The sequence below is a fragment of the Leptopilina heterotoma genome, unplaced genomic scaffold (genome assembly GCF_015476425.1).
Source record: "Leptopilina heterotoma isolate Lh14 unplaced genomic scaffold, ASM1547642v1 Lhet_265, whole genome shotgun sequence".
In the NCBI taxonomy this organism is placed as follows: Eukaryota; Metazoa; Arthropoda; class Insecta; order Hymenoptera; family Figitidae; genus Leptopilina; species Leptopilina heterotoma.
The window spans coordinates 352,769-377,148 of NW_025110975.1; the positions used below are offsets into that span (position 1 = coordinate 352,769).

The 24,380-nt window shown below is 22.6% G+C and overlaps 1 protein-coding gene across 6 annotated transcripts in view; it reads right to left on the reverse strand.

Moving 5' to 3' along the window:
- Nucleotides 1–24,380, reverse strand: part of LOC122503616 (CUGBP Elav-like family member 2) — a 261,334-nt gene that overhangs the window by 18,278 nt on the left and 218,676 nt on the right. For 2 of the 6 annotated variants that reach the window (XM_043614232.1, XM_043614236.1), the window contains 9 exons: nt 17,665–17,867; nt 13,573–13,707; nt 12,631–12,898; nt 11,669–11,761; nt 10,626–10,667; nt 7,434–7,556; nt 5,210–5,443; nt 4,624–4,776; nt 400–826 (listed from right to left, as the gene is read on the reverse strand). In XM_043614232.1, coding sequence (XP_043470167.1) covers nt 4,649–4,776; nt 5,210–5,443; nt 7,434–7,556; nt 10,626–10,667; nt 11,669–11,761; nt 12,631–12,898; nt 13,573–13,707; nt 17,665–17,867 — 1,226 coding nt within the window. In that variant the 3' untranslated portion in view covers nt 400–826; nt 4,624–4,648. Of the gene's footprint in view, nt 1–399; nt 827–4,062; nt 4,200–4,623; nt 4,777–5,209; nt 5,444–7,433; nt 7,557–10,625; nt 10,668–11,668; nt 11,762–12,630; nt 12,899–13,572; nt 13,708–17,664; nt 17,868–24,380 lie in introns of those variants that run through there. The other 4 variants (XM_043614235.1, XM_043614233.1, XM_043614234.1 and 1 more) reach the window with 4 other exon arrangements.

Sequence of the window (24,380 nt, forward strand, 5' to 3'; positions counted from 1 at the left end):
AACATATTTCTTTTTTTTTTACAAATAATTCAGTCACTCGGTTCTTTTATTTTTTTAAATTCAAAAACCGGTGAAAATGGGGTTGGGGCGTGGGGGGAGGGGACGTTGAGAAAAACCTTCGATTTTGAAACAAATTTTCTTTTTGTTTTTCTCGAAAAATTTATTTCTCGATTTTTCCATTATTTACTATTTGGTATTTATTTCTTTTTTCATTTCAATTTCTCTTTCACAAAAAAAATTCGATCTTTAGCACAGGCACACATATATTTATAATAATCGCATAAATTTGCCATTTTTTTACTGTGTGTTTTTTTTTTTACTTTTATTATTATTATTTATACTGTTATTTACATTTTATGACAGCCTTTATTTTTTTTTTTGCTCAAGATCTGCTCAATATTTTTTTTGTTTGAAAAAAGTTAATAATTTAATTTTAAACCTCGAATTTATGTTTTTAAATTTCGCGGTTCGATTATGAGGAATGAAAAAGGGGAGGGGGGAGAAGTAGAAAAGAGGGGATAATGGAAAGTTTAGAGTGAAGAAAAGAGAAAATGGTGAAGAAAGAAAGGGAGTGAAGAGTAGAAAATTTGAAAGTGTATTTTATTTTTTTTTTTGGTGTAAATGACTGTAAATTGTGTGTGTTTTTTCTTTGGAAAGGGGGTAAAGTGTTTTTTTTTTAAAGATTTTAAAGAGAGAAAAAAAATAATAAAAAGAAATAAGAAAGAAAAAAGAGATCGAGTCGTGATTGACAGATCGACTGACTGAGACAGACATGGCACGGCAACTCCGGTCCAGAGTAAACGGTCACAACGTCACAGGCCACCTGCTGGCACACAAACAAAACACACGGACAAGTTAGTCACCACCACACACTTTGAATAAAAAAAAAAATTTTTTTTTTCTTTCACGTATTTTTTGTTTTGTTTTGTTTTGTTTTTAAACAGGTGGGAAAAATTTTCTAGTACATTAATTCATAAATTGGCAAACAAATAATTATTTTTTCTTTTAAAATTTCCAGCCGATTATTATAAATACTTCAATTAATCGATATCTCGATTTTTGGAATCGTTGAAAAAATCGATTGAATTTGCTGCAAAAATTTATATTTATTCTCAAATCAATTTTTTTTTTTTTTTTTTTTTTTTTTTTTTTTTTTTTTTAATTTTAATAAAGAGTAGAAAAATATTATAAACAATATTTTTATTTTTAAAAATAAAATGATGACTTAAAAATCGATATATCGATTGAAATATCGAATAGATTTATTTAAATATCGATACAAATGTGTCTTAACAAAATATTCGTCATCGATATATCGTTATATCGATTCAAATAATCGTTAAAAAATTGCAATTTATCGATATACAGTTATATCGATTCAAATATTTTAATTTTTATTAAATTAAAAATAAATTCAATTATCTACGAGAAAAATTATATTTTTTTAATAACAAAAAAAAAAAATTTGTTCGTTCTTTCGAGATATCGATATATTTTTCAAAAAGTGACTAATGTCGTGTCACTGTTTTTTATTTTATTTATTTATAGGTTTTATTTTTTGCCAGACACTATAGTATAATACGTAATTTAAAGCCACATAATTAAAAGAAAAAAGAAATGAAATTCTTTTACTTTAAAAATAAAAATTAATATTTTAATAAAATTAATTAATTTAATTATTAATTATTAATTTTATTAATTTTATTAATTTCATTAATCATAATTTGCTTTATTTTGTTTCTTTTTTGCTTTTTTATAATAAATTTGACAAAAAAACATTTCTTTTTCCTTTTTTTTTTGTAATAAAATATATAAATGGAGCACAAGAAAAAACACTTTTACAAAAAATTTAAAAATGACAATTCTAAATAAACAAATAAATACAAATTTTAAATATTTGAAAACAATAATAAGTTATTTAAAAAATGTACAAAAATCATTTTTCTCAAAATTAGAAATAATTTGTTTATTATATTATTTATAAGTAGAGTCGCGTTGGTAGTTGAAATTATTTTTCTAATAATTTCAATGATACCATGTTTTTATTTTTATTCACCGAAAACATTAATAGTAAAATTTACTTTTTTTTCACCGAAAATATTTAATAGTAAATTTTACTTTTTTTTCACCTAAAATATTAATAGTAAATTAGTTTTGAAAAAAACAATATTTATGTTTATTGTTTTCCTTAAGAAAGAAAAAAGAAACGGTGTAAACAAATTTTTGCTAATTTTGAGATAAACAATTAAAAATTTGCTGAAATGAATAAAATATTAAAATAGCTGATTTCTCGAAAAGACATATATTGCAATTGTTAGTATTTTAAACAACTAAAAAAGCTTCTTAACATTGTAAAATTAACCATATAATATGTAAATATATAAACTTAGTATTATTAAGACGACATAACGCGTTTTTTTTAGGAAAATGGTAACATTATGTTATGAATTTTTTTTTATTTTTGTTAATAATTATCATTATTATTTTTTGCATGAATTTAGCATGTACTGCGAACTTAATATTATATAATATAATGTAATATAATATAATATAATATAATATAATATAAATAAAATATTCAGATTTTTTTTTTTTTTTTTTTTTTTTTTAATAACAATAATAATATACTATAATATAATATTAAATAATAAAGTGCTTATAATTATAGTATAAAATTACAACAGAAAATACACTATATTACATTATTTTATACAATATAACATGAAAATAAAAAAAAAATAAAAAATGTAAACCTGTGTGTATTCGTGTCTGTGTTTATATGGAGAATGTGATTAATTTACGGCGGCGTACACATCGTATATAACGTATAATTCATGAACGAGGGTATCGATCATAAAAAGAAAAAAAAATTGGGAGAGAAAAATCAGCCGATATAGGAGCGAAGAGTTCGAGAGTCGAATTTCCAATCGGAAACTCATCCTCGAGCCTTCATTTTTGTGTCAAGCACACGCAGCCAAACTGATTTTATCGATAGCCTTTCGTATAAGAAAAGAATTAAAAAAAAAAATTCCAAATAATTTTTCTAATAATTTCAATGAGACCATGTTTTTCTTTTTTTTTGCACCGAAAATATTTTTTCATTTTTTTATATAGGTACAAATTATTTATCGAACGAACAAGAGAATTTATTATTTTTTTTTATTATATTTTCGCATGTAAAAAAAGACGAATTGATGGGGAGAAAAATAAAAGTTATGTACATTGCTTTCTGTGGTTAATATTTTTTTTAATATTTTTATTATTATTCTATTTTTTTATTATAAAAAAGTAGTTTTTCACATTTTGAAAATTTTTTTATTTCTTTTTTTGTATTTAAAATTTTCTTTATATTTTTTCTTTTTAGTAATTAATTTTTTATTTATTTTATATTTTTTTACATTTAATTTCATACATTTTTTATTTAAATACTTTTTTTTTATTAATTTTCCTCCTCATTTTCTTGAAATACTAAATAAATATTTAGTTTCTAAAAATTTTGTTGTTTATTAAATAAATTACCATATTTATCAGTTTGAATAATTTTTTTTTTTTTTTTTTTTTTTTTTTTTTAATAACTAGACAATAATTTTGAAAAACAGCCACAAAATTTTTTTTACTGAGTGAAGGTATTACAAAAAAAAGAGAATTTAAAACAAGGCAAGAAATAAGTAACAAAAATAATATTTGAAAAATGAAGGAAATTAAAATGTATTATTTCATTAATGAGACAAAAATAGATTATTTTTCAACAAAAGGTTGAAAAAATGTATTAATACAAAAAAGAGATAAAAACAAATTATATTTTTGCATATTATTAAATAATTAATTTTTATAAATTATATATTAGGATTATAAATATAATATATAATAATAATATATTATAATATTTTTATAAAAAAAATTTAAAAACGTGAAAAAAAGTTTGAAATTGAAATAAAAATACAAATTTCTGTAGTTGGAAGAAAATGTAAAATAAAGAGAAAATATTTTTTTCTTAAATGAAACAGGACAAAAAATCTTGAGATCCAAAGAAAAAAGAATTGACTTTAGTTTACATTGTATATTTTGTACTTCGAAAAATATCACAGTAAATTTTTTATTTAAAAAAAAAATCGAGACTAGAATATATGTATAATTAACGACTCAGTCTTGGTTCTTATTTGCTCCAAGGAAAATAATCTCATTCACGATAAATAAAGCTATAGAGAGGGAGAGAAAGAAATTTTTTTTTTTATTTTCTCCCCAAAAAGAAAAAAAATTTTTTCAATAAAATACTATTCACCTCGAATACTATATTAGATTGGAAAATTAATAACTAAATAAATAAAGTAATAAATAAATAAAATACTAAATAAATAAATTACTAGATAAATAAATTGCTTTGTAAATTAATTGTTATATAAATAAATTACTAAATAAATAAATTACTAAATAAATAAATTACTAAATAAATAAATTATTAAATAAATAAATTACTAAATAAATAAAATTCTAAATAAATAAAGTACCAAATAAATAAATTGCTATGTAAATAAATTGCTAAATAAATAATTTCCTAATTAACAAAAAAAAAAAAAAAAAAAAATTGTCTACCGCACCGAAAAAATGTTTATTATTATCTACCTTGGAGTTTCGTTGCGACGAATGGCTAATACGGTTTTGTCGAATCCTTGGGTCTCTTTGGTTGGACCTTCAGTCGTTTTTGACCAATTGGAAAGCCATGCATCGCTTGTATTGCTGCCTGTGCACTCTTTGTATTATCGTACGACACAAAACCTACGAAAAAAAGCAAAAAAATTAGTAAATATTCACCTTCAAGTCATTATATGCAAATTCAAAATGGCGCATCCAACATGGCGGACATGAAAATTAAAAATCAATCGGATTTCCTCGAAACTTGTGACTCGGGGGTTTTGGAAGTCAGTGATTATGAATATTTTGTCAAATTTTCAAAATTCAATCTGGTAAACAATGTAATTTTAAAATTTAATCATTTTTTTTTTTATTTGAACAAAAAACAAAAATGTGCCTGAATTTTACGATTGGGGGGGGGGGGGGGTTTGAATTGAAAAGTTTAAGATAAATAGTTTTTTTTTATTTTAAAGAAAAGTGTAATAAAATAGAAAAAGAAAAGAAAATGAAAAATAAAATTTTAAATAAAAAAAAATAAAAAAAAAATAATAATAATAATAAAATAAAATATGTTTACCGAAACATTTGCTCCTCTTGGTGTTTCTGTCAATGAAAACTCGGGCCGATATAACATTGCCAAATGGGAGGAAAGTTGATGCAAGATCAGTGTCGGTGAATTCCTGAGGAAGATGATAGATAAAAAGATTTGCACCCTCTGGACCTTCAATTTGTTTGCCTGCACTTGAAAAGGCCGAATTTTGTGCGGCCGCTGCAGCCGCATTTACAGCTGCGGCTGTAAATGTCGGGAACCCTAAACAATAATTTGCAAAAAGCGAAAAATTGTTAATATTTGAAAAATTAGTTTTTGAAAACAATGAGAAATCACATGTGAGAGAAAAACAAAATTCCCCTAATTCACTAGGTATATTAAACTAATGACAATTTTCCTCGAATATATTAATAAATTTATATTTGTTTATTATTTGTTTATTATTTGTTGTTTTGTATTTATTTATAAATAAATAATTTTTTTTTTTGTAAATTTAATACGTATTTCATTTATTTATAAACTATATTTCTATTATTAATAAACAAATGTAATTAATTATAAACAATTATTTGTTAATTCACATTAAATTATTTATATGCAAATTGTTTAGTTATTAATATATTTAATAATAAAAAAATATTTATTTACTAATATAAATTCATTTATAAATAATTGTTTATTTATTAATGTACATTTATTCAAAAAGAAGTATTTAATTATTAATGAATGAATAGAATAAACTAATTAATTAAAAAATTTTTTTTAATAATTAACAATAATAACTTAATAATGTTATTTAGTTATAACAACCTATATTAATTTTTATGTATTTAATTAGTAATGAATAAATAAATTAATTTATTAATGAATGAATAGATCCATGAATGAATGAATAAATTAAATTATTTATTAATTTATTAAGTAATATAATAATAAATTAATAATAATTAATAATAATTAATAATAATAAAAAGTTAATAATAAATTAAAAACAATTAGTAATAAATAAATAAATTAATTAATTTATATTCATTAATTAATCGGTATAATATGACCTATAATCTTTAAAAATAAACATTTTGTGCAAAACGGGTACTAAATAAATCCTAAACATAAATAACACTAAATGAACAAATACTAAATAAACAAAATTACAACTAATCATGCTGTTGTAATTATTAGAACAATTATGCATTTTTTAACGTCTGTAAAGCTTTAAAAAGAGTCGCAAAATTTGTGTGGTATAAATTTTCCTTTTTGGTTTTGAAAATTATTAATTTTTTTCCTATTCTAAAAAGCGAATACAATGAGAAAAAATTTGTTTACAGATACATGCTTGATTTTTCTTTTTTCTAAAAAAGAAGTAAAAAAACATTTTTTTTTATCTATTTTCTAGTTAAAATATTTCTATTTTATTTTTTTCTATTTTTCGTGGTGTCAAATTTTAGCAAAAATATTTCAAAAAGAGCGAAAAAAAAACTTTCTTCTAATAAATTACTCACTATGTAATTCTTTCTTTTCCACAGTCACTGTCGTCTTTCCAATGAGTGCTTTATAAGACGCAGATTTATTAATTTTCATAATAATTATTTTTTTTTGTTTCAATACTTTATTTTTAAAAATTTGAAGAGTTTTTCTTTTTCTTCGAGTTGGAAAACAGATTAAAACAATTTCAATTTTTTCTAAAATAATCGGAAAAAACTTTAAATTTCCCGCCAGTAATATTTTTATGCAATATTGGCGCGAAATTTAAAATCAACAAAAAATTTTTAATTTGTTTCTTGTTTTGTATTTTGTTATCAAAAATGTTATAATTTAAATAAATTAATTTTTTTCTAAAATAAAAAAAAAATTAAACTAAAAAGGACTTTAAATTTCCTGTAAATAATTATATTTTCTATATTTTCTACAATATTGGCGCGAAATTTGAAATTAAAAAAGTTTAAATTCTGTTTTTTGTTTATTCCTGTTTTAAAAAATAATATTTGATTTTACTAATTTAATTTTTCCAAAAATAAAAGCTAATAAAAATAAAATTTAAATGAAAATAATTATCGAAATAAGTAAGACTTTAAATTTCCCGCCAAAAATAATTTACACAATAATTGGCGCGAAATTTGAATCAATAAAATTTAAATTCACTGTTTCTTTTGTTTTTTTAATATGAAAAAAATGTTTAGAATATTCGATATGGATGAAATTTTGATAATTTTTTTTTTTTTTTTTTTTGAAGATAAAAAAAAATTATTACCTGCGTATTGTTGCAAACTGGAGTAAGCATTGCTTATTGTGTCCTGTAGTCCGTTTAAGGGAGTTCCCGTCAAGGAATTGAGCGCAAGGGACGTAACAGGACTCAAACTACCTCCAGTGGACCCTTTAATAAAATTTTGAATTTTTCAATAATTAATAATTATCAATTATAAAAAATAGTTAATTTTCAGATTTATCAAATTTATCAAATCTCTTTTTTTTCTTATAGTGTAAATAATAAATTTTTTTCTTTCTTCAGTTTATATTTTTGTACAAGAAAAATAATTTTTAGAGGCCTCAATATTTCTCTCAGCAATTTTAAAAATATTAAAAATTTTTCAAATAATTAATTAATAATTTGTGTTAATAAAATAGTAATAATAATTAGTATTTTTAATAATAATAATAATAATAGAAAAACAATAATAACAATTTAAAAATAATAATATTTATAATAATAATAATAAAGTAAAAATAATAATATTAATAATAATAATAAAATAAAATTAAAATTAATTAATAATTTAATTAACGGCCTTCTATCTTGATTTATGAAATTTATTTTCGACCACCAAGGGCACAAATAATAATAAACGAATTAAATAACAATAAATAGTAATAAACAATAGTAAAAATAAAAATTATAATAATAATAGTTTTATTTTCATATTTGTTTATGTAAATTAAATGTTTCAAGATATTAACTGAATATTTACAAATGAATGACAAATAAATGAAAGTTAATTAAAATTAATGCAAATTAGCAAATAGCAATAAAAAAAAAGAAATTAAATAGAGGAAAAAATTCCTCTTTGTTAATAAACTCTGTGAAAATCTAGACAAAGCCATTGTCATGCTTTCGAGAACACAAAACTTGCAAATTAGCAAAAAGTTTTAAATTAAAAAATATCCAAATTAATCACAAAAAATGAAAAATTTTATTTATATTATAATAATATAAAAATGTGTATATAAATAAATATATTTTTTATATATTATGTAATATTATAAAAAATATATAAATACGTATTTATTTATATTATAATTATATATTATATATAATGTAATATAATGTAATATAATATAATATAAATTTGTTTATTATATTGTTTAAACAAACATTTACGGTTCGAAGTAGGTACTATATATATATATATAAATTTATTATTTTAAAAAATTCGGTAGTAAATAAATTATTAATATTAAAACATATAATAGACGAATATTAAGGAAAAACGAAAATTCTATACAAGCAGCTTTCTTTTTAGAAAAAAAATTAGCATTTTTAGGAATACATTATAAACAACTTGAGGATAAAAGAACTAAACAACCATTTTTTTTTACAATTTTTTTTTCTCACCTGTATTTGCAGTTTTTCCTAAAAGGGCAGCTATTCCCATTTTAAGGGTAGAAAAAAAGAAAGAAACAAAATTTTGTTAAAAGACATTTCTTTTAAATTTTATAAAAACTAATTTTTTTTCTACATAAAGAAAACTACTTCTATAAATCTAAATTCTAGATAATATTCTGTTTAAAAAAAGGAAAGAGGGAAAATAGTCTCTCGTTTTCTCTAAATTGTTACTTATTGTTAAATAAAGTTTATTAACTATTTTTTATTATTTATTTATTTCTATTAACTGTTTTTTTATTTATTTATTAAACTTTCTTTTATATTTATTAATTTATTTACTTTTATATTTATTTAGTAACTTTTTTTTATATTTATTTAGTAACTTTTTTTATATTTATTTAGTAACTTTTTTATATTTATTTAGTAACTTTTTTTTATAATTATTTAGTAACTTTTTTTACATTTACTTAGTCACTTTTTTATATTTATTTAATAAATTCTATTATATTTTTTAATTTTAATTCACTGAGTTTTCGTTTTTTAATTCTTGAGAATTTAAAAATACCAATTTTTCTAATATAAATACACTGAAAAAATTTATTTAAAAAAAAATAAAAATTTATTCAAAGTAATTTATTCTTTGCCAATAGACAAGTAATTTGTTATTTTAATCAAATAAATTAACTTTTCAGTGTTATAGAACGATAAAAATACTTATTAAATTAAATAATTAATTAGAAAAATTATTAAAATTAATAAAAAGAATTAATTGAATTAAAAAAAATAATAATTAACTTATATTAACTAGTTAATATTAACTAATTAATTTTATCTAATTAATAATAATTAATTAATATTGTCTACTTAATAATAATTAATTAATATTGCCTACTTAATATTAATTAACTATTATTTATTTATTTTTTTATTTAGTTAGAAACATGAATATTGTCTAATAAATATAAATTAATTAACTAATAATTAATATTAATAACTAATTAATAATGCGTTTAAGTTTTATTCATTTTGCATAACAAAATACATTTAATTCCACTTGAAAATATAGTTTATAAAAAAATGTATTTTAAAAATTTTAATAAAAATGTTACTTTTTCGAATTTTTTTAACTTAATTTTTTTAATATTGATAATAATGAATTTAATTTATTTATTATTATCTATTATTGTTATTTATTATAATTTATTATTATTGTTTATTATTACCTATTATTATTATTATTATTATTTTTACTATTTTTCATTATTTTCTTTATTTATAATTCGTATTAATGAAACAAAATGTTTAAAAAAATGTTTTAAATTAAATTGAAAAATATTTTGACAAATAATTAAAAAAATGAAAGTAAAAACTAAAATTCAAATTCAAATTAGAAAAAAATTAATTTATATGTAAGTAAAATAATGAAAACAAAAATAAAATTACAAAATAAAAATTAATTACTAAAATTTACAATTGAAAATAAATCAAATTAAATTCTTTTCAAATTAAAATAAGTGGAAATTAAATTATTTTCTGATTGAGAGATAATTATTCATTCATCAGTGAAAGAAGAGAGAGAGAGAGAGAGACAGAGATAGAGAGAGTGAAACTATTTGTTAAATTGAATTTTCAACGAAGTCGCGAATTGGGAAGATTTCAATGGGTTGGGAGGGAATGAGATGGTGGCATAGAAAGGAGAAAGAGGGGGACAGGGTTTCGAGGGGGAGGTTGAAAGCTCGCAATAATTGGTGAGATCGTCGTTACAAGTTAGAAGTCGACGAAAATTAGGTTAGAAACTAATTTAGTAATGGTTAATACTGTACCAGGCAATGCGACACGTACATAGCGACATACCTGCTGAAGAATTCGCCAATCCACTTAGCGCTGAAACATTGTATTCATTTATATTATTATAATTATCCTAAAATCATTGGAAAAAAAAATTATAATAATTACTGACACATAATTTTCTCTGTATAAAAAAAAATTAATTATTAGACAAAAAAAACACTAAAAAAGTCAAAAAATTACAATTATATTAAAAAAATTTACTATTTTTACAAAAATATCGAAAAATCGAGAAATTCGATACTTCGATAGTTTCGATAGATTTTTAAATTTCGATAAATTCTATACAAATCGAGAAATTAAATATTTCGATAGTTTCGATAAATGGAAAAATTCAGTACTTCGATAGTTTTTAAGTTTTGAAAAATTCGATACTTCGATAGTTTCGATAAAACAAAAAATTTAATACTTCGATAGTTTTGATATTTTGCGGAGTTCGAAACTTCGATTGCGTTTCAATAAAAAAAGAAATTCAATATTTCAATATTTCACAAAATTTGATACTTCAATAGTGTTCACTAATCGATAAATTCGATAAATCGATAGTTTCGATAAATTAGGAAATTCGATACTTGGATAGTTTTAATAAAAAGAAAAGTTTAATATTTCGATAGTTTTTCGATTCATTTTTCGTATATTTTAACGTTGCAAATATTTTATGAATTCATAGTTTCGATATTTTAATAATATTGATATATCGATAGTTTCGGTATGTCGAATATTTTGATATTTCAATAGTTTTTTGTATAATAAATAATTAAATAAATAATAAAAAATTAAAATAATTCGATATATCAAATACAGTTTGAATCACAGAATTTTTTTTTCGATTGATTTCAATTCGATTAATCTCGATTCGATTAAAAGTCAATATTTCGATGCATCGATTTGTTTTTAAACACAAAAATGTTTGATTATTGAAAATATTTTATTACGTAGAAATGTTCAAAATGGAAAAAATATTTTTAATTAAAAAAATAAAATTTAGGAATAAAAATAAATTTTTTTTTATTTTTTAATTTTTTTGTTCTACTCACTGTTTGGCGAAACTTGAAGGTTACCGTTTCCGCCTGTCATCGCTGCTAGGGTCACAAGATTTTGCACACTCATTGGCGTGACACCGGCGTTTGCTGTAAAATAAGAATAAAAGAAAAATAATAAATACCCTATTATTAAATCTATTGTTCAGTTGTTTCGTTTCCCAAACGTTTATGTTGAATAATAGAAAAAAATAAAACAATATTCATGTTTGCAAATAAAAATACAAAAAAAAATTTTCAAAATTGATTAGTATAGTGAAATTAAATTTTATTTGAAAATGTTTTTTTAAGTGTTTTTTAAATCTAATTTGACGTTTAGTGACAAGTAAGTAAAGATACAAATTTATCGACTGACAATAAATTAAAAAATAAATATTATCGACTGTTGGTACATCAGTTTTCTTCTTTATCTACAGTCGATAATTTAACTTTTATCCGCCGACTGTTGATAAAACTCTTTTCTCTTTTACGGTTTTACCTAAAATATTACACTTAGAGAACAAGAGAAAAGGGAACAATAAACAATAGTTCATTTAGTAACAGTAAAAATATTATCATTATCGACTGTTGGAAAAGAAATTATATACAATAAAATACAATCGGTAAAGAAATTTCATTTTGCCTACAATCGGTAAAGAAATTCCCTTTTTCACCAACAGCTGTAAAGAAGTTCCTTTTTTACCTACAGTAGGCAAACAAAGTTTCCTTTTACCTACAAGGAAACTCATTTCGGTAAAGAAATTCTTTTTCTGCCTACAGCCGGTAAAGAAGTTCCCTTTTTCAAGTACCGTCGATAATAAAATTATAAAGTGCAATTAAAAAAAAAATTAATTTAAACAAAAAAGATTAATTTTATTACAAAAAAATGAATTTTAACAGAAAAAAATGATTCTTTGTTTCTTTTTTTTAAATATAAATTTGAAGAAAATAATAAAATAAGAAGCTTGAGAGATACTAACCATACTCACCGGCGCTATTGCTCAATGACGCAAGTGTCGCGAGACTTTGTAAATTTGCCGGACTTATTTCCGGTTGTGTTGGTATTGCAGCGGGCGCTGCTGTTGCCGCTGTTGCAGCACCAAGACCCAAATGTTGCTGCAGAAGTAATTGATGTTGTACACTTGAAAGTGCATTTGCACCGGCATTAGCGGCCACAGGCGTTGCTGCACTTGACGTCGCTTGTAATTGCTGTAAAAGCTGCAGCGACGTAGGCGCCAATGCTTCATTCTGTTGGAAATTTTTTTAAATTATCAACCGATGGTAAGAAAACATACCGACTGCTGGTAAAGTAACAGTCTGCATTATCGACTGTCGATAATGGATTTTCTTTTCAGTGTTATAGTCGTCGACAACAGTCTGCATGATCGATTGTCGTTTAAAGACTGTTAATAAAAAAAAGTAATCTTCATTATCGAATGTCGATAACAATTAAAAAAAGTGGGGAATTTCTCGAATAAGGAAAAACAAAATATTTTGTAACTGTGTCGTCATTTGATGTAAAAATAAAAAAGAAGAGCCATGAAAAAGTTGATAATTGTCTATTACCGACTGACGATAATACAGTTTTCTCTTTTAGCAACTGTAGGTATAAATATTATTTCACAAAATAATAGTTTTATTATAATTAGATGGTACTTTGCAATTATTTTAATTTTTAAGAGAGAAAAAACCATTTACCGACTGTTAATAAAAGAGTTATCTTCATTACCGACTGACGATAATACAGTTTTCTCTTTTACCAGTTGTCGGTATACATTTTTTGCTCAAATAATTCTAAATTGTGAATATAAACAAAAATAATTACAATATTATTTTTTTTCAAAATTTGTAATTTTTTTCTACAATATTTAAAAAAGGAAAAATCGGGTAAATATAAAATTTTTTTTTCTTTTTTGACTTACCGTTGTCGTTAGATAGTGTGGCGTCATATTGACACCAGCAATATTCCAGAGATTCGCCTGGATTTGTTGCATTCTCTTTTGCTCCTTTTCTTTTTGCGTATCCGCGAATTTTACGACTAGAGGTGCCGAGCAGCCCTAAAAACATACAGACACACACATACACATATATAGATATATACCAAGTTTGAGAGAGAATTCGTTCGTTAAATTGGAATACCGTAAGTACCCATAACTTTCGACCTTATGAGATTTTCATACCATTGGCTGAGGAGGAGGAAGAAAGGGGGGAGGAGAATATAAAAGATCCGTATATGTATTCCTCCTTATATTATATAGTAACCCTTTGGAGAAAACCAATTACGAAAAATGATGTGAGAACAATTTTTCTTTTTCTTTTTCAATTCTATCTACTTTGCTTAACATTACGTGTTTTAATAGTTAAATTTTTCTTTCATTTTTTTTTGGTGTCTAAATATAAATTATTGTCAATAGAGGAAAAAGTAATTCAGTGAAAATTTATTATTATGAAGGAATACTATTTTTTTCTTCTATTAAATGGAAATTGAAAAGAAACAGTGGTTCTCAAGTTTGAATTTGGTAACTTAGAGGAAAAAAATGATTTTTAGCAATTTTTTATTTTTTCGACTGGTTTTCTCAAAGACTGTTAGTGATAATAACAAATTTTTTATAGAATTTAAATTCTTTAGGTATAAACTAAGTGCCACTGCATTTTTTTTTTAATTTCTGTGTATAATTTTTCGACAGGTTTCTACATTACCGACGGTGATAGTTCTTTACCTACTGTTAATGCATTAGTTTTCTACTTTATCGACCATCGGCATAGGTGTATTTTGCATTACACTTCAAAACAAACAAGAATTTTAACAAAATTAAATTTGTATAGTGGTAAAGTAGTTTTCTATTTTATCGATTATCGGTATAAGTCAATATTTCACTAAATATAAAAGTGAATTAAAAAATCGTTAATAGATAAGTATTTTAATGAAATAAAAAAAAGTTGTACTCTTCGTAAATCAGTTTTCCACATTATCGACGATCGGTATAAGTGCAATTTGCATGAAACTTCAAAATAAATAGAAATTTTAACGAAATTAAACTGTTTACTGTTAGTAAAGTAGTTTTCTATGTTCTCGGTTATTGGTATAAGTACATTTGACATTAAACTTCAAAAAAATAAGAATTTTGACGAAATGAATTTTCTACTGTTGGTAAAATAGTTTTCCACGTTATCGACTGTCGGTATAAGTAAACTTTTACTAAAAAATAAAATTGAAAAATTCTAAATAAATAAATATTCTAATGAAATAAAAAATTTTATTGTTGGTAAATTAGTTTTCTATTTTATCGACTATCGGTATTGGTCATTTAGCATTAAAATCGTAAATAAATAAGTATTCTAACAAAATTAAATAGAAAAAATGTTTCGTGCCCCAATAAAAACGAATGTAAATATTTAAAATCGATGAAATAAAATAGGTAAAGAGAGGGAGAGAGAAAAAAAAAAGAAGGAGAGAGAGAGTATAAAAGTCAAGATTTACAGTTTGATTGGGTGATTTTTCGAGATTCTCCGGGAGTCACATGAAATTCTCGCTACCGTTTCGTTTTTCCCAAGCTTTGCATATAACTGTATAGAAGTGGTTTGGTGAAAGGATCTCTCTCTCCTCTCAACATTTCTCCAAGTGCATCATGACTATTGCACGGGACGAAATGGAATAGCAAAGTAAGGACCAGAAAAGTTTAATCTCACGTCAACTATATGCAACGGTCGACGGGACGTCCCTTAAAAAATGATGATGCAAGCGAGAAAAGTATTCTTAACATTTCTTTTTAATTTTTCTTCAACTACTTTCTTTTCCTTTTTTTTCATTAATTTCTCCAGGTCAGGAAAAAATGTAAAAATTCATTTTCTATAATAAAATTTTATTCTTTTTTTAAATTTTTCTTTGGAATATATTTTTATCTCGTTTTGAAAGAAAACATTCTCATTGTAAAAAAATAATAAAAAAAAATAAAAATAACAAAAATTTCGATAATATTTTACAATTATTTCAAAATTTAAGAAAAAAATCGTTTACCAACTGACGATAAAATAGTGATCTTCATTACCGATTGTCGATAATGGTTTTTCTATTATCAATAGACTTGTACGATAATCGAAATTTTACATTCCTTACCCTTTTTAATGTTAAAAGGAAAAAAAACATTTTAACGACCGATGATAAAATAGTAGTCCTAATTATCGACTTTCGATAATAGTTCTTTTCATTAATGATAGATAATGTTTTAATAGATGGATAATATTTTACAAATATTGACATTTTTAATACTTTACGACTCTTTGAGATTAAAGAGAAAAGAGTTTTACCGACTGATGATAAAATAGATGTTCTCATTGCCGACCGTCGATAACAGGTATTTTTTTGTTATCGGTAGTTATTATTTTATAGGTAAATAATATTTTACAATTCTTTTTTGGAAAATACCTTTTACCGACTGTCAATAAAATAGTAATCTTCCTTATCGATAATGAAAAAATAGAAACAAATTTTACCACAAATATTTAAAAAGAAAAAATTATTTAAAAATTTACATTAAAAATTTCTTTTTGTCATTTAAAAAAAAATATTCACACAAGCTTTGAAATTTAAATGGAATTTGATCTTGGATTTGGAAAAATGTTTGAAAACGTTAAAAATGGTTGAAACGAAGTTGAACGTTGTCATATTGGGTCGAGTGAGTTCGAGGAACTCTCATAGCTGGAAATATTCATGATATTAAAATGAAATTGCAACTGAGACTATTTTTCGCCTTGGCACTGCAATGTGAATTTCGACATTTGAATTAGATGTAATCCCATTAGCAATGAACTTGTCTCCAATCATGTGTTTGTACAAAGAGGAAAAAAAAGATGAAAATTATTAATTTTAAGAATTTAGAAAAAAATGTGAAAAAATATTATAAATTTTAAAAAATTTATTTTCTTCTAAATATGTAATTTACTTTGTCGATTGTTGATAAATATATTGTTTACTTTACCAATTAAAGCAAATATCTACTTTATCGACAGCATATATTATAGAAAAAAATCCCTTCTCTTATATTTGCTAATGTTAAATTAATCTTTGAATTTGAAGAAAAATAAAAAAAATTCAATTTTTAAATTTTCAAAAAAAAAAAAAAATACAATGGAAAGCTAATTGAAATAGTGAAAAAATTTATTTTTATACATCGAAATAAAATTCTAAAAGTAAAGGTCAATTGTGTATTTCAAGAAGACATTGTTCGAGAGTCAATGATTTTTTTTTCGTTTTTCTTTTTTTTCGATTTTTTGTTTAAAAGCTAATTTAGTATTACTGGGAGGTGAGTAGTCGAGGCGTGAATGTACAAATGTTATATTGAACATTTTGGCACCTGGCCAATGTCCGCTATCTGTGATGCAAAAAGCTTTACACAACAATAGAAAAAAAATGAAAATCCACATTTAATGCCTTCAATTTAAAACTTTTATTTATGGAAGAATAAATTTTATGCTTTTATGATAATAGTAGAAATATAATTTAAAAAGTGTTTCTAAAGAAAAAAATATTTTTTTTTTGCTTAAAGGACTTAATTTTTTCAGTAAAAGTTATTTTTGTGAATAACATAATAATATTCAATTAAATGTATTTTCTGTTTTACCGATTGTCGATAAAAATGTGATCTACTTTATCAATTGAAGTTAAAAATACCTGTTAAATCTTTCTTTTTATTCTCTGAAGAAAGGTATATTCTTTTAACTGAATTTGAAAACATTCAATTGGTATTTTCTGTTATACCAACTGATGATAAAAATGTGATCTACTTTACCATTAATCAATAAAAAAAATCTCTTTTTTTCGTTTATGTTTCCTTTTCACAAGAGAAATAAAAATGGTTCCTAATTTTTACAATAAAATTAATATAATTAAAAAAGAAGGATCTACTTTATCGACAAAAAATAATTTTCATTTTCTCCTCAGCCAATAATGATTTAAATTTATTATTCAAAAATAAAGAAAAAGAGGAAATATAGTTTTTTTTTTAGTCACTCACCTCCATTGTTTGGGAGTGATGAAGGGTCTTGCTTGCATTAATGGCCGACTGTTTACTGGAGAATGTCACGAATGCGCAACCTTTGCTTTGTCCATTGTCACGTAATACAGAACATTCCTCAATTGTACCAAAAACGCCGAACATATTTCGTACATCATTTTCCGTGTACTTCTTCGAAAGCATACCAACAAAAAGTTTTCGTTCTGTAACAAAAAGAAAAAATTTTTTTTTTTAATAACAAATTAATTATTTTTTAAATTATTTTTCGTTACACCTTAATTAATAGATTATCATTATTTTTTATTAAAATATTAATTATAATTATTACCGAAGAAATATTTTTCGTTAAATACAGCAATTTTTAACTTAAAAAAAAAGGTTTTCTACATTACCGACGGTCGATAAAATTGTTATCCACTTTACCGATTGATGGCAATATAAAAATTAAAGGAAATCTATTTATTTAATTATAATTTGACAATTATTTAAAAAAAAATGTTCTAAGACATCATTAACGAAATTAGAATGTTTTAATTTTAATTATATGAAACTATATTTAATTTTCAAAGTAAAATTTAATTAATAAAATTAATAAAAAATTCTTTTCTAAATAAATTGAAAGAATATTTTCTTTTTAAATAAATTATTTTTATAACATTGAATTTAAAATATAAATTATTTTTTAAAAAATTAGTTGTAACATTAAAATTGCTTTTAAAAAAATAGTTTTAAAAAAATTAGTTGTAACATTTAAATTACTTTTAAAAAAATAGTTTAAAAAAAATTAGTTTTAAAACAAAAATTATTTTTACAAAATTAGTCGAAAAAAAAGTATGATTTTTTTAAAAATTTATTTTTTTAATGAATCAAATAAGCACTTTTTGGGTAAAAAAAAATTTTTTATATACGAGGGGAAGCGAACAAATTTGCCAAAGTGATAAAGACCTACTGTGTGTTTGAAAGGAAACGCAGAACGAGATAAAAAAAATATTTTTATCACGATATAAACGATGTGTATATGTACGTATATATATATGTATAAGGCATTGAAATCTGAGAGGGCAAAAAGGAGAGCTTTAAGAACCTAACTTCATATCGAGCTGTTTGCTCAAGAAAAGTGCATCGAACTCTTTCTGTTGAGACTCTTTTCTACCTCCATTTCCGCCCACCTCCCACAACAACCCATTAAACCTCAAACCAACTTCTTGCTTACCATTGGAGAAGAGATCCTTATCTTTTTTTTTCGTCAGTTGCCGTTTTTCTTACTCCAACGAGCCATTAAAAAAAAGTTACCCTTCATTTTATATTTGTTTTCATCGTTTTTATTATTATCAATCGATAAAACAGTTTCTTTTAACAAAATTCTACTTTACCGACAATATAATTTTACCATTTTTATTACTTTCTTTAAGTTAGTAATGATTTTTTTTTAGTAAATTTATAGTGTTCTTGATTGCCAGGATTGTCTGTTGGTAATTTATTTATTGACGAAATCAGTTTTTATTAATAATGGTACTTTGTCCTAAAATGGTACTTTACCGACTGTTGGTAATATTTTCTGAAAAATGACTCTGTCAATGGTAAATTAATTCATAAATATTAAGATTTATTTTTCTTTGAAGAAGAAATTTTTACCGACATATTGTTTTCTTTATCGACTGAAGGTACATTTTTACCGACACTTAAATTTTTGCATACAGACGGTTTGTTTCTGTGCTAAATAGTTTTTGAATTATCTCCATGGTGTTAAATTACAAAGCTGAATGGCTCGAAATGTTACCGATGTAAATTGATTTGTTATCGACTGAAAAACTATTATTACCGACGACGAAATTTTTATATTAAAAAAAGGTTCGTGTCCTTGCTAAATTATTTAAATTTCTTTCTAAAACCGTAAGTTACCGACAATAATGGTTTTTGAATATTTGATAGAAATGTACGTGTTATCGACGTCGATAGTTTTATTACCGACTAAGTATTCTTACCGACGCTACAATTTTAATTTTCAAAAAAAAGGTTCGAGTCCGGGCTAAATTGTTAAATATTCCATCCGGGACCTTGAGGTACCGAGAATAATGATTTAAATTTTTGATAAAAATTTGTTATCAACATCTACAGTTTTATTATCGACTGTAGAACTATTTTTACCGACTTTACCGACTGTTTTTATTTTTTTTCTAAATAATGCTTCGTTACCGACATAAATACCATTATTATCGATTGAAGAACCATTATTGCCGACCATACAGTTTTTATTTTCAAAAAATGGTTCATGTCCGTGCTAAATTACCTACATTTTAAATTGAAGTGAAAGAAAGAAAATAAGTAACAAAATAAAACTATATTGTTAAAATTGTTAGAAAATATTTTCACGTAACTTTAGTGACATATTTCTAAATATAAATAAATTTATATATAAAGGAGTCAAAAAATAAAGAAAAAAATAAGTGGTAATTGAATTCTAAAGATTTTAATTGTCAGTAATTTTATGACGTAATCGACATTGTATTAGCTTCAATTGTCGAGACTTTATGTGATATAACTTCAATGATCGTGCATACTATAATGGTACAGAAATTTGTAAAAATTGTTTTATAATGAGTCGCGAAAAATTGAGAAAATGCAAATAATATAGAAATAATAATTTTATATTTCTAAATAAGTATATTTTTAAATAAACAATAAATTTTAATGAACAGATAAATTCAAAATTTGATAAAAAAAACAGTATGTTAATAACAAATAATTTGAAATAAAAAATAAACAATAAATATTAATATTAAATAAATAATAAATATTAATAACAATAAATATTAATGAACAGAAAAAATTCAAAAGTTGTTAAAAAAACAGTAAATTAATAAAAAATCATTGGAAAAGAAAAATACTAAAAGCATGTAAATTATATTTACAATAATAATAATAATAATAATAATAATAATAATAAAAATAACAAACACAAATTAAAATAATTATAAAAATAAAAAATAGAAACAACCACAATAATAACTATAATTTTAGGTATTATTATTAAAATTACTATAATAATGATAAGAATAAGAATAAAAAAAACAAATTAAAATAATTAAAAACTAAAAACAATAACAATAATTATTAGGTATTATTATTATTATTATTATTATTATTATTATTATTATAATTATTATCATACATATAAATAAATAAATTAAAAAATATAATAATAATGTAATAATAATTTTAAGTAAATAAATACAAAAAATTGAAAATAAAAATTTTTATAATAAAAAATTTCTTTCACTATGCGAATATTTTTTATTTTTTTTATTCTCCTTTTTTTATCTTAACTTTTAATGTAAAAACTTAAAAGCAAGAATTTTAATAATTTTCGCGCTCCCCGTTTGTTTTCATCATACCAACAAAATAGAATGATAAAGGTATTTGAGTTGGAATTTTTCCACATAAGTGTGTTCGTTCAAAAAAAAAAGAAAGAAAGTAGTTGCAAAATAAGAGAAAAAAATAGAAAGAAAAATAAATTTAAAAAAAAACTAAATTTTACAACAAAGTTGTTCGATATAGACAGTGTATGGAAAATTCGATATACGATGACCACTGGCCTCCCTCCCTCTCTCTCTCTTTCATTCTCACAGAATTACCAACATATACAATATTATCAAGGGCTTCTGCCTACCTAGAAAATTAATTAAACCAATAACTAATTCCAAACTCGAGAACGACAGTGGCTTCCTCTTAATCTCCCCTGCGCCTCGCAACTCTCTTTTTTTTATATCCCTTCATACAATCTCGCATTCCTTCCTCTTTTTTATTCACTTGGCTATTCAATAAATTTAAAAATAAAATATCTCAATATATCGATTTAATCTCGATTTAACCTAATTAATATTGATATATCGAATTATTTTATTTGTATTTTTCAATTTTCTATGTATCGCATTGTTCTCGATATATCGATTCATTTACTATGTGTCAAATAATTATCGATATATCGAGTTATTTCGATATATCGAGTAATTTTTGAGATTTTGAATTATTTTTGTTTTTTTTTATATTTTGAGCTATATTTCGATAAATCGAGTTATTTTCGAGATTTCGAGTTATTTTTTATACATCGAGTTATTTTCGAGATTTCAAGTTATTTTTTAAATATCGAGTGATTTTCAAGATTTCGTGTTATTTTCTTTTTTTATATTTTAAGTTATTTCGATAAATCTAGTTATTTTCATAATTTAAAGTTATTTTTGATATATCGAGTTATATTCAAAATTTTGGGTTATTTTCGATATGTAAAGTTATTTTCGAGATTTCGAGTTATTTTCGTTTTTTATATTTTGAATTATTTTGATAAATCGAGTAATTTTAGGATTTCGAGTTATTTTCGTTTTTTATATTTTGAGTTATTTCGATAAATCGAGTTATTTTCGAGATTTCGAGTTATTTTTTATACATCGAGTTATTTTCGAGATTTCAAGTTATTTTTTAAATATCGAGTGATTTTCAAGATTTCGTGTTATTTTCTTTTTTTATATTTTAAGTTATTTCGATAAATCTAGTTATTTTCATAATTTAAAGTTATTTTTGATATATCGAGTTATATTCAAAATTTTGGGTTATTTTCGATATGTAAAGTTATTTTCGAGATTTCGAGTTATTTTCGTTTTTTATATTTTGAATTATTTTGATAAATCGAGTAATTTTAGGATTTCGAGTTATATTCGTTTTTTATATTTACAGTTATTTTAATAAATCGAGTTATTTTCGAGATTTCGAATTATTTTTTATATATTGAGTTATATTCAAAGTTTCGGGTTATTTTTGATATATAAAGTTATTTTCGTTTTTTATATTTTGAGGTATTTTGATAAATCGAGTTATTTTCAAGATTTCGAATTATTTCTTTATATATCGAGTTTGATATATCCAGATATTTTTATGTTTTCAAGTTATTTCTTAAATATCGAGTTATTTTCAATATATAGTTATTTTCGAGATATTATCGATATATTTATTTTCAATATTTTTGAGTTATTTCGATAAATTGAATTATTTTCAAGATTTTAAGTTATTTTTTATATATCGAGTTATTTCAGAAATGTCGAGTTATTTTCGAGATTTCAAGTTATTTTTGATGAATCGAGTTATTTTCAAGATTTTGTGTTATTTTCTTTTTTTATATTTTAAGTTATTTCGATAAATCTAGTTATTTTCGTGATTTCAAGTTATTTTTGATATATCGAGTTATTTTCAACGTTTCGGGTTATTTTTGATATATAAAGTTATTTTCGTTTTTTATATTTTGAGTTATTTTGATAAATCGAGTTATTTTTAAGATTTCGAGTTATTTTTTATATATCGAGTTATTTTCGAGATTTCAAGTTATTTTTGATGAATCGAGTTATTTTCAAGATTTTGTGTTATTTTCTTTTTTTATATTTTAAGTTATTTCGATAAATCTAGTTATTTTCGTGATTTCAAGTTATTTTTGATATATCGAGTTATTTTCAACGTTTCGGGTTATTTTTGATATATAAAGTTATTTTCGTTTTTTATATTTTGAGTTATTTTGATAAATCGAGTTATTTTTAAGATTTCGAGTTATTTTTTATATATCGAGTTATTTTAGAAATTTCAAGTTATTTTTGATATATTGAGTTATTTTTAATATTTCGTGTTATTTTCTTTTTTATATTTTGCGTTATTTCGATAAATCTAGTTATTTTCGTGATTTCAAGTTACTTTTGATATATCGAGTTATATTCAAAATTTCGGGTTATTTTGATAAATCGAGTTATTTTCGAGGTTTCGAGTTATTTTCGTTTTTTATGTTTTGAGTTATGTTGATAAGTCGAGTTATTTTCGAGATTATGAGTTATTTTTTATATATTAAGTTATTTTTGAGATTTCAAGTGATTTTTGATATGTGGAGTTATTTTCAAGAATTCGTGTTATTTTCTTTTTTTATATATTTTTTTATTATTTTCGAGATTTTAAGCTATTTTTGATATGTCCAGATATTTTCGATATATTTTTTCGATATTTTGATATATTTCGATAAATCGAGTTATTTTCAAGATTTTAAGTTATTTTTTATATATCGAGTTATTTCCGAAATGTCGAGTTATTTTTGAGATTTCGAGTTATTTTCGTTTTTTATATTTTGAGTTATTTTGATAAATCTAGTTATTTTCGAGATTTCGAGTTATTTTTTATATATTGAGTTATTTTCGATATATTTTTTTCGATAAATCGAGTTATTTTCGAGATTTCGAGTTATTTTTTATAAATTGAGTTATTTTTTAGATTTTGAGTTATCTTTGATATATCGAGTTGTTTTAGATTTCAATAAATACTAAAAGAAACCCGTGTAAAAGAAAATTATTATTATTATTATTATTATAAGCAATTACTAACAATTTTTGTATAAATAAACAGAGAAAAAATGTAAAAACTATTTACCGTAATATTAATAGTGAAAAAGAATAAATATATATCACATTACTATGACATTAAGTATGGTAATGGGAAATAATTGACATTTTATATTTAAAGATCGGTCTCGATTGCCTGACAATAAATCCATATAAAGATAAACAAGCGGGTCTATCGCGAGAGACATGACTTACTTTATCATTAGTATGTCTCGCACAAAAGACAGCAGGAAATTACGTCATTGTAAAACCTTTGAGGGTGGTAGATTTCCTTTTTATTTTCTTTTTCTT